This window comes from Leptonychotes weddellii, chromosome 12 (genome assembly GCF_054177405.1).
Source record: "Leptonychotes weddellii isolate Sample4059 chromosome 12, ASM5417740v2, whole genome shotgun sequence".
In the NCBI taxonomy this organism is placed as follows: Eukaryota; Metazoa; Chordata; class Mammalia; order Carnivora; family Phocidae; genus Leptonychotes; species Leptonychotes weddellii.
Window position 1 is genome coordinate 25,342,450 of NC_138380.1, and position 14,189 is coordinate 25,356,638.

Genomic DNA, 14,189 nt, shown 5'->3' on the forward strand with positions numbered 1-14,189 from the left:
CGATGTTGAGCACTTTTTCATGTGTCTGTTGGCCATTTGGATGTCTTCTTTGGAAAAATGTCTTTTCATGTCTTCTGCCCATTTCTTGATTGGATCATTTGTTCTTTGGGTGTTGATATAGATTTTGGATACTAGCCCTTTATCTGATATGTCATTTGCAAATATCTTCTCCCATTCTGTCAGTTGTCTTTTGGTTTTGTTGACTGTTTCTTTTGCTGTGCAAAACCTTTTTATCTTGATGAAGTCCCAGTAGGTCATTTTTGCCCTTGCTTCCCTTGCCTTTGGTGATGTTTCTAGGAAGAAGCTGCTGCGGCTGAGGTCAAAGAGGTTGCTGCCTGTGTTCTCCTTTAGGATTTTGTTGGACTCCTGTCTCACCTTTAGGTCTTTCAACCATTTTGAGTCTACTTTTGTGTGTGGTGCAAGGAAATGGTCCAGTTTCATTCTTTTGCAAACAGACACAAAGATCAATGGAACAGAATAGACAGCCCAGAAATGGACCCTCAACTTTATGGTCAAAATCTTTGACAAAGCAGGAAAGAATGTCCAATGGAAAAAAGTCTCTTCAACAAATGGTGTTGGGAAAATTGGACAGCCACATGCAGAAGAATACTCAGTGTATTTTTAAAAGAAGTTTAAAATCTGTCCTACAGACTATTAAAATTGAAAGTGAAGGACTTTTTTTACAATAAAATTTTGAAATCCTAACAAACTTGGATTTTATATTACAATGAATAATTTTAAAATTTGGGCTTTTAGTAGAACAGGGTTCTTTGTGCTGCATTTTATTTACATAGATATATTTCTTATGAATCAACTTTTAAAATGACTTTGTATATTCTTTTATATTTAAGAATAGTTTAAAATCTTGGGCTGTCTTAGAATTCTGTCCTTGGTTGTCTTTTTTTTTTTTTTTTTTTTTTAAGATTTTATTTATTTATCTGAGACAGAGAGAATGAGAGAGACAGAGAGCACATGAGAGGGGGGAGGGTCAGAGGGAGAAGCAGACTCCCTGCCAAGCAGGGAGCCCGATGCGGGACTCGATCCTGGGACTCCAGGATCATGACCTGAGCCGAAGGCAGTCGCTTAACCAACTGAGCCACCCAGGCGCCCGGTTGTCTTTTTTTTTTTAAAGAGAGCACGTGAGAGCACACACGTGTGTGAGTTGGGGGTGGGGGCAGGGCAGAAAGCAAGAGGGAGAGTGAGAATCCCAAGCAGGCTCCATGCCCAGTGCAGAGCCAGACACAGGGCTTGATCTCACGACCCTGAGATCATGACCTGGACTGAAATCAAGAGTTGGACACTTAACGGACCAAGCCACCCAGGTGCCTTTGTAGTAGTTAAGATTGGAAACAACCTTAAGGTCCATCAGGAGAAGAGTGATCGAACAAATTCTGGCACAGCCATACAAGGGGGGGGAGGGGAATGCTTTACTGTCTTAAAATTGTGTAAAGTCCATGTATTGATAAGATCAATATGTAGTGTTCTGTAAAAGCACAAGTTATAGAGCAATTTGAATATCCCATTTATTTAAAAATAAATTTTAAAAACTGTGCTTAGGTACACACATACACACATGGATAGAGATACATATATATGCCTGGATTTGTAAGATACAAATTCCTACCATCATGGAGTTTTTAATGGACACCCTTCATATGTACATTCATTCTTGTAGTTTCTATTATCACCTCTGTGAATAACTCTCAAATCTGTATCTTTATTTGCAGGCTTGTAGCTAAAGTGCAGACCTGAATTTCCAGCAACTTACTGGAATCAGACACTTGAGTTTTCAAATATGTCCCTTCACCTCTTGTAGTTTTGACCATGGTAAATGATGCCACCAGCTGTCCACATTTCCGTAGAAATGTGTAGTTATCTTCACTGTTCTATCCTTTTTCTTTGGCTTAAGTCCATCAGTAGTTGATAAACGGATACAGTTGGGCCCAGGGAAATGACATAGAAATGTTGAACTTTTTAAATATCAAAAGCTGCTCTTCCAAAAGTGTCTTCTGCTTTAAAAGAGCTTTCCATAAAACTGTCTTAATTGTTCATATTAATAAGAAATGCTGAATTTAAAAGAATTTGTTCAGTGCTTAATATTATTTTTAGAACACTTTCAATGTTGTGTTTAATTTTTACTTACATAACAGACTCTTAGTAATTCTTTTTAAACTTCTCAATCTTAAGTTATTCAATTAAGAGATAGCCCTGTATATTTATAATAGTGACATCTCGCATTTACATTGTATATTTTACAAGTCAAATGTACCTGTCTTACATACACATCTGTTTCAGAATAGTTTTAGTGCATTCCTGGCTGTTGTGAGCAGGACAATGACAGAAAGATGCCAACAGATATAGGCAAGGGATACAGCTTTTCTTATGCAATTAAAGGCTACTAAAGCTCCCCTGCATAGAGCTGCACATGATACTGTTCGACACTCCTGAGGATACATAGCATCAGGCCTTTGTGATCAGCTCACTGCATTCCAGAGCTTGTGAGTGTTCATCTATCTTGTCACCAAATATGAGTAATTAAAAGTAATTCAAAGCAATCCTGACGGTTTATCATGAATTACGTGAATCTAAATCAGTTTGGGGGACAAATCTCCTGTAGGACAGCAGAAAGAGACCTCAGACCTATATGAAATTGATTGCAGAAACCTTGGGAAGAGTTTGACCAAATATCTGATGTTTGAATATTTAAGTTAGCCTAAACTTTATTGAGGCAAATATCCTTAGATAAGTGTTACATCATTTTAATCTTAAAATGCCTGCTATGAAAATGATAATCTGTGTTGGATTGTTAATATTTTTCATGCTGCAGTTATTTTAAGAATTTTCTTTCTTTCCCTAGAGTTAGATCTTTTTTTTTTTTTAAGATTTATTTATTTGAGAGAGAAAGAGAGCACAAGCAGGGGGTGCACAGGGAGAGAGAGAGACAGAATACCAAGCAGACTTCCCGCTGAACACAGAGCTAGACAAGGGGCTCGGTCTCCCATCCTGAGATCATGACCTGAGCCAAAACCGAGTCGGATGCTTAACCGACTGGGCCACTCAGGCGCCCCTCTAGTTAGATCCTTGTTTCATGTTTTCTCTTATAAAATAAATGATGTATTTGGAATTACAGACTATTGTTAATTATTTTAATAATTCAATTTTTGTAATAGAATTAATGGTAATTTGGTAAGGAAAACATCATTTAAAAGCAATCAATAGGGGCACCTGGGTGGCTCAGTGGTTAGGCATCTGCCTTCAGCTCCGGTCATGATCCCAGGGTCCCAGGATCGAGCCCCACTTCAGGCTCCTTGCTCAGCGGGAGGCCTGCTTCTCCCTCTCCCACTCCCCCTGCTTGTGTTCCCTCTCTTGCTCTGTCTCTTTCTGTCAAATAAATAAATAAAATCTTTAAAAAAAATCACTAGACTGAAAATAAGGCAAAACTGTTATTTGTAAAAAGAGTTTATAACTTTTTTGTATACCAGCAATTTTCAGACAATATAAAGGACACAGATTCTTTAGAATTCCAAAATACAAAATACTATGAAATGACTTTAACACAGAATGTGTAGGAACTACATAGTAGAAAAAAGTTTAAGACTTTATAAAAAAATATTAGGATAGATTTTAATAAATGGAGAGCATTCCCTTTTTATTGAATAGAAATATAGTAAGTTGGAAGTGTCTGTTTGCTTCTTGTTCTAACTGGTATCCTAATATCTCATAAAGCCACAAGAATTCAAACAGTATAGCACAGCTCAGGAGATCAATCTTTAGGACAAAGTTCAACATCAAACCCCAGTTTTTATAATAATACCATAAATATATTTGACTTCTAAACTAAATGAGATCAGGGTAGATGAAAAATTAAGGTAAAATGCCATTTAACATCACTATTAAATTTTAGACAACTTGAAGGTTTAAACAGTAGAAACATGTTGAAGAAATAAAGTTAATATTTATATAATCTGTGGTTAAGTAAAGACTCTTTAAGCAGGATGTCAAAATCAGGAACTATAAATAAAAGTGCTAGAACATGGCTATCTAATATTTTTAAACTATACATTTAAAAAAGCCATGTAAAGAGTTAAATAGAAAATAACCAGCTGTGACAATATTTGCCATATATGGTATCAGAAACAGCACATGTCTTTATCTTTAGAGGTTTTTTCAAATCAAAAGAAAGCCTACTAGAGAGAAAGCGTAATGTAATATATAAATGGGCAGCTATTTAATAAAAGAGCCAAGTCATAAAAGAAATTCAGATGACTAATAAAGAGAAAATGCTCAGTCTTAGAAGTAATTTTTAAAAGTGCAGTTTAGAACCCTGTTCAATTCTGTATGATTGGATTCATTATATTTATGAGTTTATATGTCTGTCTTCCCTACCAGTCTGAGCTCATCCAGGACAGGATCTGTTGTCTTGATTTTTTATTACTATTTTTTTAATGCCTGCCCTTTCCCTATATGCCTGTCACATAGTTGGATAAAAGGATGGAGAGATAAGGAATGTAGTTTGAGCCTATTTGTAAGTTTTAGCTTCTGTCATCATGTATGCGTTATAGGGTCACAATAACAATTTTGAATCAAGGGATTTGGATGATTTTTGATAACTGTTGCACTGTTAATGATTTTCAACATACTTTGAAACAAATACGTTAGTAATTTTTGAGAATCCTTTTAGGTCACGGTTTGAATCTAGTTCTATAGATAGTCTTAGAAGCATGTCAGGAACGCAAGGCAAGGTTCAGAGGGATATATGTTACAGTATATATTCAAATTATTTGATGTCTATCATCTATTAGAATATAAGTTCCAAGAGAATAGAGACTTTGGTTGCTGACACTAGAGTATTGTCTGGCAAATTTGAAGTACTCAGTAAGTTTTTTGAAAGAAGAGGCCCAGATTGTTTTGTGTCCTTCCCCCACCACCACTTTACATCACACCTAGCCTTATATCACCTTCATAGCCATCATTTTAAGTAGCAGCAAAATATTCCATTGTATGCCACATAATTTACGTGATCTTCCCTTCATATTAGATATTTCAGTTGCTTGCTTTTTCTTTTATGCAAAATGCTATAGTGAATATGTTCCTGCTTATAGTCTTTCCAGTATTTATGATTATTTCGTTAGGGCAAATTCTTAGAAATAGCCTCAATGGATGAATAGACATGTACATATATTTTGGCTCATGGTACAAATTTCCAGTATACTTAATTTAATAGCAAATACATAATTAATGTCAGTTATTTCAGTCGGTATGTGAACTACTCTGTTTTCATAGCCAGGAAGTCCTGCTGTCCTCATAAAGGTGCTTTGTAGATATTTTATCTTTTGAAGATTTACATTGGAAGTCTGAATCCTCATAAATAATACATTCATAGAAGTAGAAAAAGGCAATGTATTTTGAGTCAAAGCAAATTGACAGCAAGGGTAATGTATTCTTTTATCACATAATACAGAGAAAATAGTGGGAAGATAATAACTGGTATTAATTCCTGAAAGTGTTTAAACATGCCAATTAGGTAGAAAACAAGGAAATATCTTGGTGAATATTGAAAATATTCACCTATTACTTCTTTCCTCCTTCCTTGCCTTTTTGGGGGGTAGGGTGGGAGGGAGGACTTTTGTTTTTAATTCACTTATTGTAGAATTCATAAGTATTTTCTAACTGTATATATCTTTCTTTTAGTTTTTATAAGAGAAATTATCAAGGGCGTGCATTTTGTATTCCGGAATGTCGGGGTTTATAAGGACTATTAAGTACCACTATATTTATGTTTATGCAGCCCTTTAAAATTGCACATTTTTGTCAAATATCATAAAAGCTTAGTCCTTTGGCTTTTACAGTTAGGATTTGCCGGTATCCTTGTGCCTTTGCTTCTCCCTGCCTGAAAGCATGTTTTTTATTTAATTATCTCTCCTTTCACAGGTGCTGGCCATTAATATTCCTTGCCCTTGACTCAGGAAGTCCCAGACCTTATTAAGTAGACAAATTCTTGTGGATTGCCTGCTGGGCCCTGTGATAGTCCTGGAGCCTGCCTTTATTGGCATAAGTTTTCGGAACGGATATCCTGGATTGCTTTCCAAATTCTAAATTACTAATGTCTTCCTATTAACTTCATCTAGCTCTTTATTTTCTAATAAATTACTGGCTTTACTTGGAATATGTTGATTAGGTTCCTTGTGTGACTTCTCTAAGCATGTTTTGTACCATATTACCATTCCTAGCATAGTATTCTCTAATTTTACACAAGTCTAATGGTAGAAAAATAATCATGGCCTTCAGATGATAAAAAATAGATAGTGCATATTCAAAGGCCATGGTTACTATTAAATATTTTTATATCTCCAAGTAGAATACCAAAAGTTGACAAAAATATGAAAGGAAGTTGTCAAAATCTCTTATCTTGATGGCAGATAATACTTTTACCTTGCTATATAAAGGATATCAAAAGATCAGTAATGATAAAAGAGATTTAAATAGCACAGTTAACAAGCTTGACCTAATGGTCACATATACAACATGGTACCCACAATGGAGAATACTTTTTATTTCCACATACTCATGGAAGAGTTAAAGACCCACATAAACACATACACACACACACACATATAGGCCTACATATTTTGGAATATATAAAAGCTAGTTTCAGTTATTTCAGGAGATGAGTATCTTGCAAGTTCTATTATTTAACCCAATGTAATAAGCATAGGACTTACTTGGAAAAAGTAAAACTTCATTTATAAACTCTAGAAACACACCTGTAAACAGCTAAATAATAACAAAAATAATAATTTGTGGGACACTGTACTTAAAGTGGTTAAGGGAAATTTATAACCTGAAATGCTTACAATGCTAAGCTTGAATGCTTAGAACAAAAGAAAGGCTTAAAATTAATGAGCCATGCTTTCAAGTTAAAAATGTAAAACAACAGAATTAACGCGGATAAATTATGGTGAAATAAAAAAGCGGAGTTTAATGAAATAGAAAACAAGCATGTAACAGAGGAGATCATCAAAGTCAAGCAATAGTACTTTGAAAAGAATAATAAGACAAACCTATGTCAAAGTTAAAAATGGAAAAAATATTAGGAATGAAAAAAATATGTAACTATAGATGCAAAAGAGAAGAGATATTTTACAACTTTGTGCAAAATCTTTTGAAAAACTTAGATGAAATAACTTTTTCTAGTAATATATCAAAAACGGTTCAAATAGAAAATTGGAGTAGTTTTATAACTATAACCAGTGAAGAAATGGAATCAGTAGCAAATATCTTCCCACAAAGAAACATTGGACCCAAACAGCTTAATGGGTAAACTCCAAGAACAGATAATTCTCATTTTTTTTTTTTTTTACAGAATCTTCCAGATAATAAAAATGTGGCACTGTTCAACTCATCAAAAAGGCTAGCATAACAAAAACAGGACAATGCAAGAATATAAATATACAAGAAAAAGAAAAGGAAATCTGCAGGCTAGTCTCAATCATGAATATTGATACAAAATGCCAAACTACAGCATTCTAAATCTGTTTTTTTTTTTTTAAGGAAATAGGTTTATCTTTGAAAAGCAAGAAAATGCTGAACCACCACAATTACTAATCATCTCAGTAGGTACAGGAAAAATTTTAATAGAGCATTCATTTCTGGATTACAGATAGGTAGGATCTATGATCTGTATCTGATTTATATGATATCTATGACCATCCATAAAATGTACCTGCATCTGTGATAGAAAATCCAGGACATAACTGATATACCATAATATATATCACATATCTGATATATGAGTATAAAACACATACTCTGATTTATTTGTGGGTATCTAATGAACTAGGAAGAGAATTTCCTTTACCCATGAAAGACCAACTATAAGATACCTGGAGCAGTGATCACCTCTAGAGGTAAAATGCTAAAAATACTCCCTTTAAAAAGAAATTTAAGGGCACCTGGGTGGCTCAGATGGTTAAGCATCTGCCTTCGGTTCAGGTCATGATCCCAGCGTCCTGGGATCGAGTCCCGCATCAGGCTCCCTGCTCCTTGGGAGCCTGCTTCTCCCTCTGCCCCTCTCTCTCTCTCTGTCTCTCATGAATAAATAAATAAAATCTTTTAAAAAAAAAAGAAATTTAAGACAATTATTAATATAGAACCCAGAATCCTAGCTACTCTGGTGGTAGTGTGGGCTTGGGATGAGAGGAAGATGTGACCAGGGTAGGGCACAAAGAGAACTCTTCTGATATACTGGTATATTCTCCCTCTTAATCTGAGTGGTGGGAATGCTGATTTTTATTCTTTAAACTGTATCTCATTTTTGGACACTTAATATACGATTTACATAATAAAATGTTTTTAGTGAGTAGATGAGAGATGTCTAGTGAATAAAGATTTAGAGATGTAGGGGTGGAAAACCTTTCCTTTCTTCTAGTTTCTTTGGCTGGTCTAATAATTGACATAAGGCAGATTAACAGGAGAAAAACAAATTTAATTTGTATGTAAATGAAATATGAGACTCAAAGAAGTGACAAGAGGGCAGCTTTTATATTTCTTAGACAAACAATAAATTTTTGAAGAATTGACAGAGAAGTTTGAGCTCTGGGGATGGTAAGTTAGTAAAGAAGTAATGAGGTTTGTTTATACAGTCTCCTTGGCCCTAAATTCCCTGTTTCTGGTAATAAGGATATTTTCTACTACGGGTGACCGGAGAAGGTATCTTTCATGTGGGAGATGTATTTCCTGCTTTCAGGGGCACAATGGAGGAGTCAGAGTATCCTTGTTGCACTTAAGTAACTTTAATTCAAGATAATGTGCCAAAATGGCATATACGGGAGTGGCCTGTCCTGAGCCCTCGAAGAATAGTTGTTGAAGATGTGTGTTTATGAAGGATCTGAGGTAAAAGGCAGTTTTCTGGGAGTTCCCAGGATCATGAGTGAGCACAATTCTTTACATATGCATTGTTGTTTATTTGTCTTATTCTAACAGAATTGGCAGCGCCTTTCCCTTCACGTATCATCCTTGTGCAGGGCCATGCTAATCTTGTCTGTATTGTTCCAATTTTAATATATGTGCTGCCAAAGCGAGCACGCATTTCCCTTCACGTAAAGTGGCAGGGAGATGGGGTTAAAAGATGAAACTCATCAAGTCCCCCAGTGATGGTTAACGTGGTCGTCAGTATATTTCTCTTTGGAGAACGGCACATTGCTATAGATGGGGAATTACAAACAATCGTATAAAACAGGGTAAGTACTTTTGGGGGATTTTGACATTAGAGGAAAAAAATAACAAATTTTTATGAGGAGAATTAATTTAAAAGATGAACAGATTCTATATAAACCTGTTAGGCTGTGTCTACATGGCTACTACAAATCTTTGATTTCAATTGTAAAGAAAATGTCTTGAAGGATTAGTTTTCCACATTTAATCACATGACACCAAATAAAAACGAATATGTCCTGGGAATCTACTCCAGAATTGTCATCTGGATGGCCTTGACCACTCAAGGCTGAAGATCCCACACACAAAATTGAGAATGTTTCTCCCTTATTTTGGTTCTGAATCCCTTTTCATTTTTAGTCTTAGTTGAGCTCTACTTTATCTCAGGCCATCTTAATTCTATGAAATGGCAAAAATTCTTTGCTAACCCCTTTCTAGAAGTCTAAAATAAAAATTAAGCTGCTTTTCCATCCTAATTGAATCTGTCCTTTCCCTCTGGCATATGACTTTAATTTCGGAGAACAAATGGCGTCTGGATACGAGTTTCCGCGGTCACTGAAGTGGTCTCTGCTTTACTGTACACATATTACGGTGTTATCACTGCTGTGGTTACAGAGGAAGATGTCACAGTTATTCAATTTTTATTAGACTTTCCTCCATTTTTTTTGTATTTCCCAAGCTTTCTGAATATGGTTTATAAAACAAAGTTCAGATAATGCCTTTAAAAGGGTAAATTTGTTTTTTTAAAACAATATAAGAAAATCTGTATTTTTATATGGCGATTTACTTGTAGCAGGGATCCTTATTTTGTTTAATCTCACTTTTGTGTGTTTTTCTCAATGGCATTTTCTTCCTGCTTTGCTGCATCTCGTGTCTGTGATCTCAGAGTTATGAGAAATATTGATAAGATTTTTTAATACCAGGTGTGTGCCAGTTGAGTTTGTAAATACGCTAGGATGAATTGGTGTGTGGTAAAGCTGAGATGCCACTAATTAAAAGATAAGCCAAGAAAAATGTTATTTTGTTATGATGATTTGAAAAGCCAGATGTCGACAGACTTACTCCATTCCTAGGAGAGTGTGTTGGGAAATAAACTGCAAAACGTTCATATTTTTACAGTGCTTATTTCTTTCCTTTTGATAGGAACTTTTAAAAATCATATAAAGTAATAGACTTGAGATAATTACCTCCGCTTTTTAAAATATAAAATATCTGGTAAAGACTTTCCAAGAAGTGATAGGGTAAAGTCTTCAGCATGCAAAAAAAGTTTTCCGTGAAACTGTCTTTTATATAAAGAAACTTTTAGCGATTTCTCTCTAGGCATCCATAAGAATGGGGTTATAATTTGTATTTGAATAAATAATAGATTTCAGTGACTACATATATAATGCTTTACCTTAACCTAAATTCTCACTGCACACTGTCTTTTATACTCTAATGTGCTAATTTTTGGAACAGCTTTGGAATTATTGTAAGCTGTAAAACTTATTGTTATTTTTCTTCTTGACTGTGCCATCTGTCAGAAACAAAAGCAAAGATAAAAATCTCATTGAGCCACAAAAGATTCTGTATTGGCTTAATGGGCCTTCTAAGGAGATACATCTGTCTGGAAAAAAATTAATGCATTTTAAAGAAAATCTTTGTGACTTTATTGCAGATGGGGAACTCAAGGTGATTTCACCACCACCCATCCTCGGCCTGTGGTCAAAGTAAAACTCTTCACGGAAAGCACTGGGGTCCTGGCCCTTGAAGATAAAGAACTGGGAAGGGTGAGTTGTACTCAGCCCTGTGTGTTCAAGGTCACACATTTTTACTTCTTTCGATTCACAGTTAAAGTAGACCAGTACGTAGCGTGTGAACTTTCTGTTCATAAACTACGTAAAATAATTTATTTGTAATTTTGCACAGTCCCAGATTACAGCTCCAGTTTTTTAAACATAATTGTCAATGACTTAGAAAGTAGTGTGATGGGCTTTGGGTATGTAAAGGTTGCGTATATAAGATAATAGGGACCCGTTTTTCTTACACATGTACTGCTCAGTGGATCTGAATGATACAGGCAAACTTGTCCTTCTTGGTGAGAAGTAATTCTCGTTTAAACATTTCTGTCCATGAGTTAAAAGCATCTTGATATTTGAAGTCATCTGTTTAGGTCCATTATGATTAGACTGATTAGAATATCTAAGGCTACTTCTCTCTTACCTCTCCTGCTTTCCCTGTGAGAAGCTCTTTTTCACACATCTTTTAACATTGAATTTTTTATCCTGTACTCACCTCATACCTGGAATATATTTATCCTCTAATGCTAGTGTCTCTCCACTATACTCAGCCTCTTTTGGCAGTTAAAAGCATTAAGATTCGGGTAGATTTGTGATCTTAACACCTCTCTGTCTGAAAGATTATCTGCAGTCTGATTTATAAAGTAGATGGGCTTCAGTGAGTAGGCTATAAAGTTATCTTCTGTAACATGGATCTCTCTTACCCAGACCTGAAGACTGAATTTATAGGTATTTTCCAGAGATTAAAGCCTTCCAAAATCTTCCTTGAAAATTTCTGGTGATGATTGACAGCTTGTGTGGTGCTAGATTTTGAAGGATACTGGGATCACTGGGTATATTGGAATTTTTTTTCTCCGAAGTTGTGATTTCTATTCATTTCAAATCCTTCTCTTCTGTCCCCTTTAGAGTTTTTCCATTTCTAGGGATTTTGTGAATCGGTACCCACACTCCAGAAATTGAGAGTCAGCAGTCACATTCCCAATTTCGTCCTCTGTTTCCTTATTAAATGTATTCGTTAAGACTTACGAGCTAAGCCATACCATTTATTCATGTGCTTACGTATTTGTGCACTGATTCATTCAACAAAAGTGTGGAGGTAGCATAATCTCACAGAAGAGCCCTGGAGATTGCATTTGGTCTTACGGATTGATGAATCAGTACTTTTCATTTAAACTATTATTACGTTAATTTTACCCTATTTGCTTTATAACTATTTCGTACTGTCTAATAGCAGCCATTTTAAGTCTAAAGCTATAATGTAATTCTTTAGATATTTTTAATTCATTTCTCCACTGGCCATATATATATTTGAGCAGGTTTTATTTTTTTTAATATTTATTTATTTGACAGAGAGAGAGACACAGCGAGAGAGGGAACACAAGCAGGGGAGTGGGAGAGGGAGAAGCAGGCTTCCCGCCGAGCAGGGAGCCCAATGCAGGGCTCCATCCCAGGACGCTGGGATCGTGACCCGAGCAGGAGGCAGACGCTTAACGACTGAGCCACCCAGGCGCCCCTAAGCAGGTTTTAAATTGGGTATGTAAGTGGTATGTTTTCCTGTCAGTTGTAGGTCTGAGAAAGGCCTCATACTCCTTTGCTCCCTTCATATAAGACCACTTTTCTTTCTGTACAAGAGTTTCTGAACCCCAGCACTATTGATATTTTGAGCAGGAGAATGCTTTGTTGTTAGGAGCTTTTCTGTACGCTTTAGTTAGCAGCATCCATAGCCTCTGTCAGATGCCAGTAGTTCACCCAGTCTAAATCAAGATGATAAAAATGTCTTCAGACATTCCTGAATGGAGCTGTGCAACATCATCCCACTTAGAGATCCGTTGAACTAGACTGATGATCTGAGTAGGTTCCGTGATTGTAATGATGATTTATGTGTTAATGACTTCCAGTTTTTTATTTTTCTTTCTTGGAGCTTCGAATTGCATATCCAGCCTGCATACTTGGTATTTCTAGTTGCATTTAACGGTTATCTCAAACTAAATATTTCTAAAATAGAACTTAATGATTAGCACCCCCATAAAGTCTTTCAGAGAGGCAGTTTTCAAGCCAGTGACCTTGATACATAATACTGCTATCTATTTGCAAGTTCTGTCAGCTTTCCCTAAATTTATTCCGAATATATCCACATCTTAATATCTCCTCTGCCCTAATTCAGGATACCATCCTTCCTTGCTGGTGATAGTTTGCTTTACTACTTTGCCATTTATCATCTTGTCCCCTCTGATCTAGCTTTCACACTTCAACCAGTATGATCTATTTAAAATTCAAAACAAATCACATCATTCCGCCCTTAAAATCTTCCAGTGTCTTCTCTTTTATTTGGAATAAAAATCAGACTCCTCATCATAGTGTAGCATGCCCAAGAATGGTTTTCAGGGTGGGACCCTGGATCAGCAACATCAGCAGCATCTGGAAAATCGTTAGAAATGCAGATTCTCAGGCCTCGCTGGACCAGAAACTCTGAAGGTGGTGTGCTGCGGTCTGTTTAACGAGGCCTCCTGGCAATTTCCACACACACCAACATTGAAGTACCCTGCTATAAATGAACTGACCTCTTCCTCTAATTTCATCTCCTGTTACAGCCACCTTGCTTACTATCATCCTTCCTTTGTACTCAGCTTTCTTTCTGTTCCTCAAACATACCTGACTCATTCCTGCTTTAAACTTTGGATCTTTAGATGGGTTATAGTCTGAGCCCGTGGATGTATACACTGGTGTGCAGAAGACGCTGGTGATCCTCTCTGGGTCACGGAGCTACTAGTAATGTTTGCTATGTATTTATCTACTTTTATACTGAGAAGCAGGAATAGGTTGTTTTTTGTTTTTTGTTTTTAATTTGAAGGAAAAGAGCTTACATGATCTGAAATTTACAGTCTAAACTTTTATAAATAGATACCTGGAGATCTTAGTGTTTGTTTTTTTTTTTTTAAAGATTTTATTTATTTGACAGAGAGAGACATAGCGAGAGAGGGAACACAAGCAGGGGGAGCGGGAGAGGGAGAAGCAGACTTCCCGCAGAGCAGGGAGCCCGATGCGGGGCTCCATCCCAGGACCCTGGGACCATGACCTGAGCCGAAGGCAGACGCTTAACGACTGAGCCACCCAGGCGCCCACTTTTTTTTTTTTAAGATTTTATTTATTTATTTGATAGAGAGAGAGGCAGCGAGAGAAGGAACACAAGCAGGGGGA

The 14,189-nt window shown here is 36.1% G+C and overlaps 1 protein-coding gene and 1 non-coding gene across 10 annotated transcripts in view; one reads left to right on the forward strand and one right to left on the reverse strand.

Annotated features, from left to right (window-relative positions):
* Positions 1–14,189, forward strand: part of CADPS2 (calcium dependent secretion activator 2) — a 495,106-nt gene that overhangs the window by 236,772 nt on the left and 244,145 nt on the right. For all 9 annotated transcript variants that reach the window (XM_081800170.1, XM_081800179.1, XM_081800171.1 and 6 more), the window contains exon 7: positions 10,871–10,982. In XM_081800170.1, coding sequence (XP_081656296.1) covers positions 10,871–10,982 — 112 coding nt within the window. The remainder of the gene's footprint in view (positions 1–10,870; positions 10,983–14,189) is intronic.
* Positions 8,980–9,084, reverse strand: LOC115942810 (U6 spliceosomal RNA). The gene has a single exon (XR_004077390.1). It is a non-coding gene; the product is annotated as a U6 spliceosomal RNA (small nuclear RNA).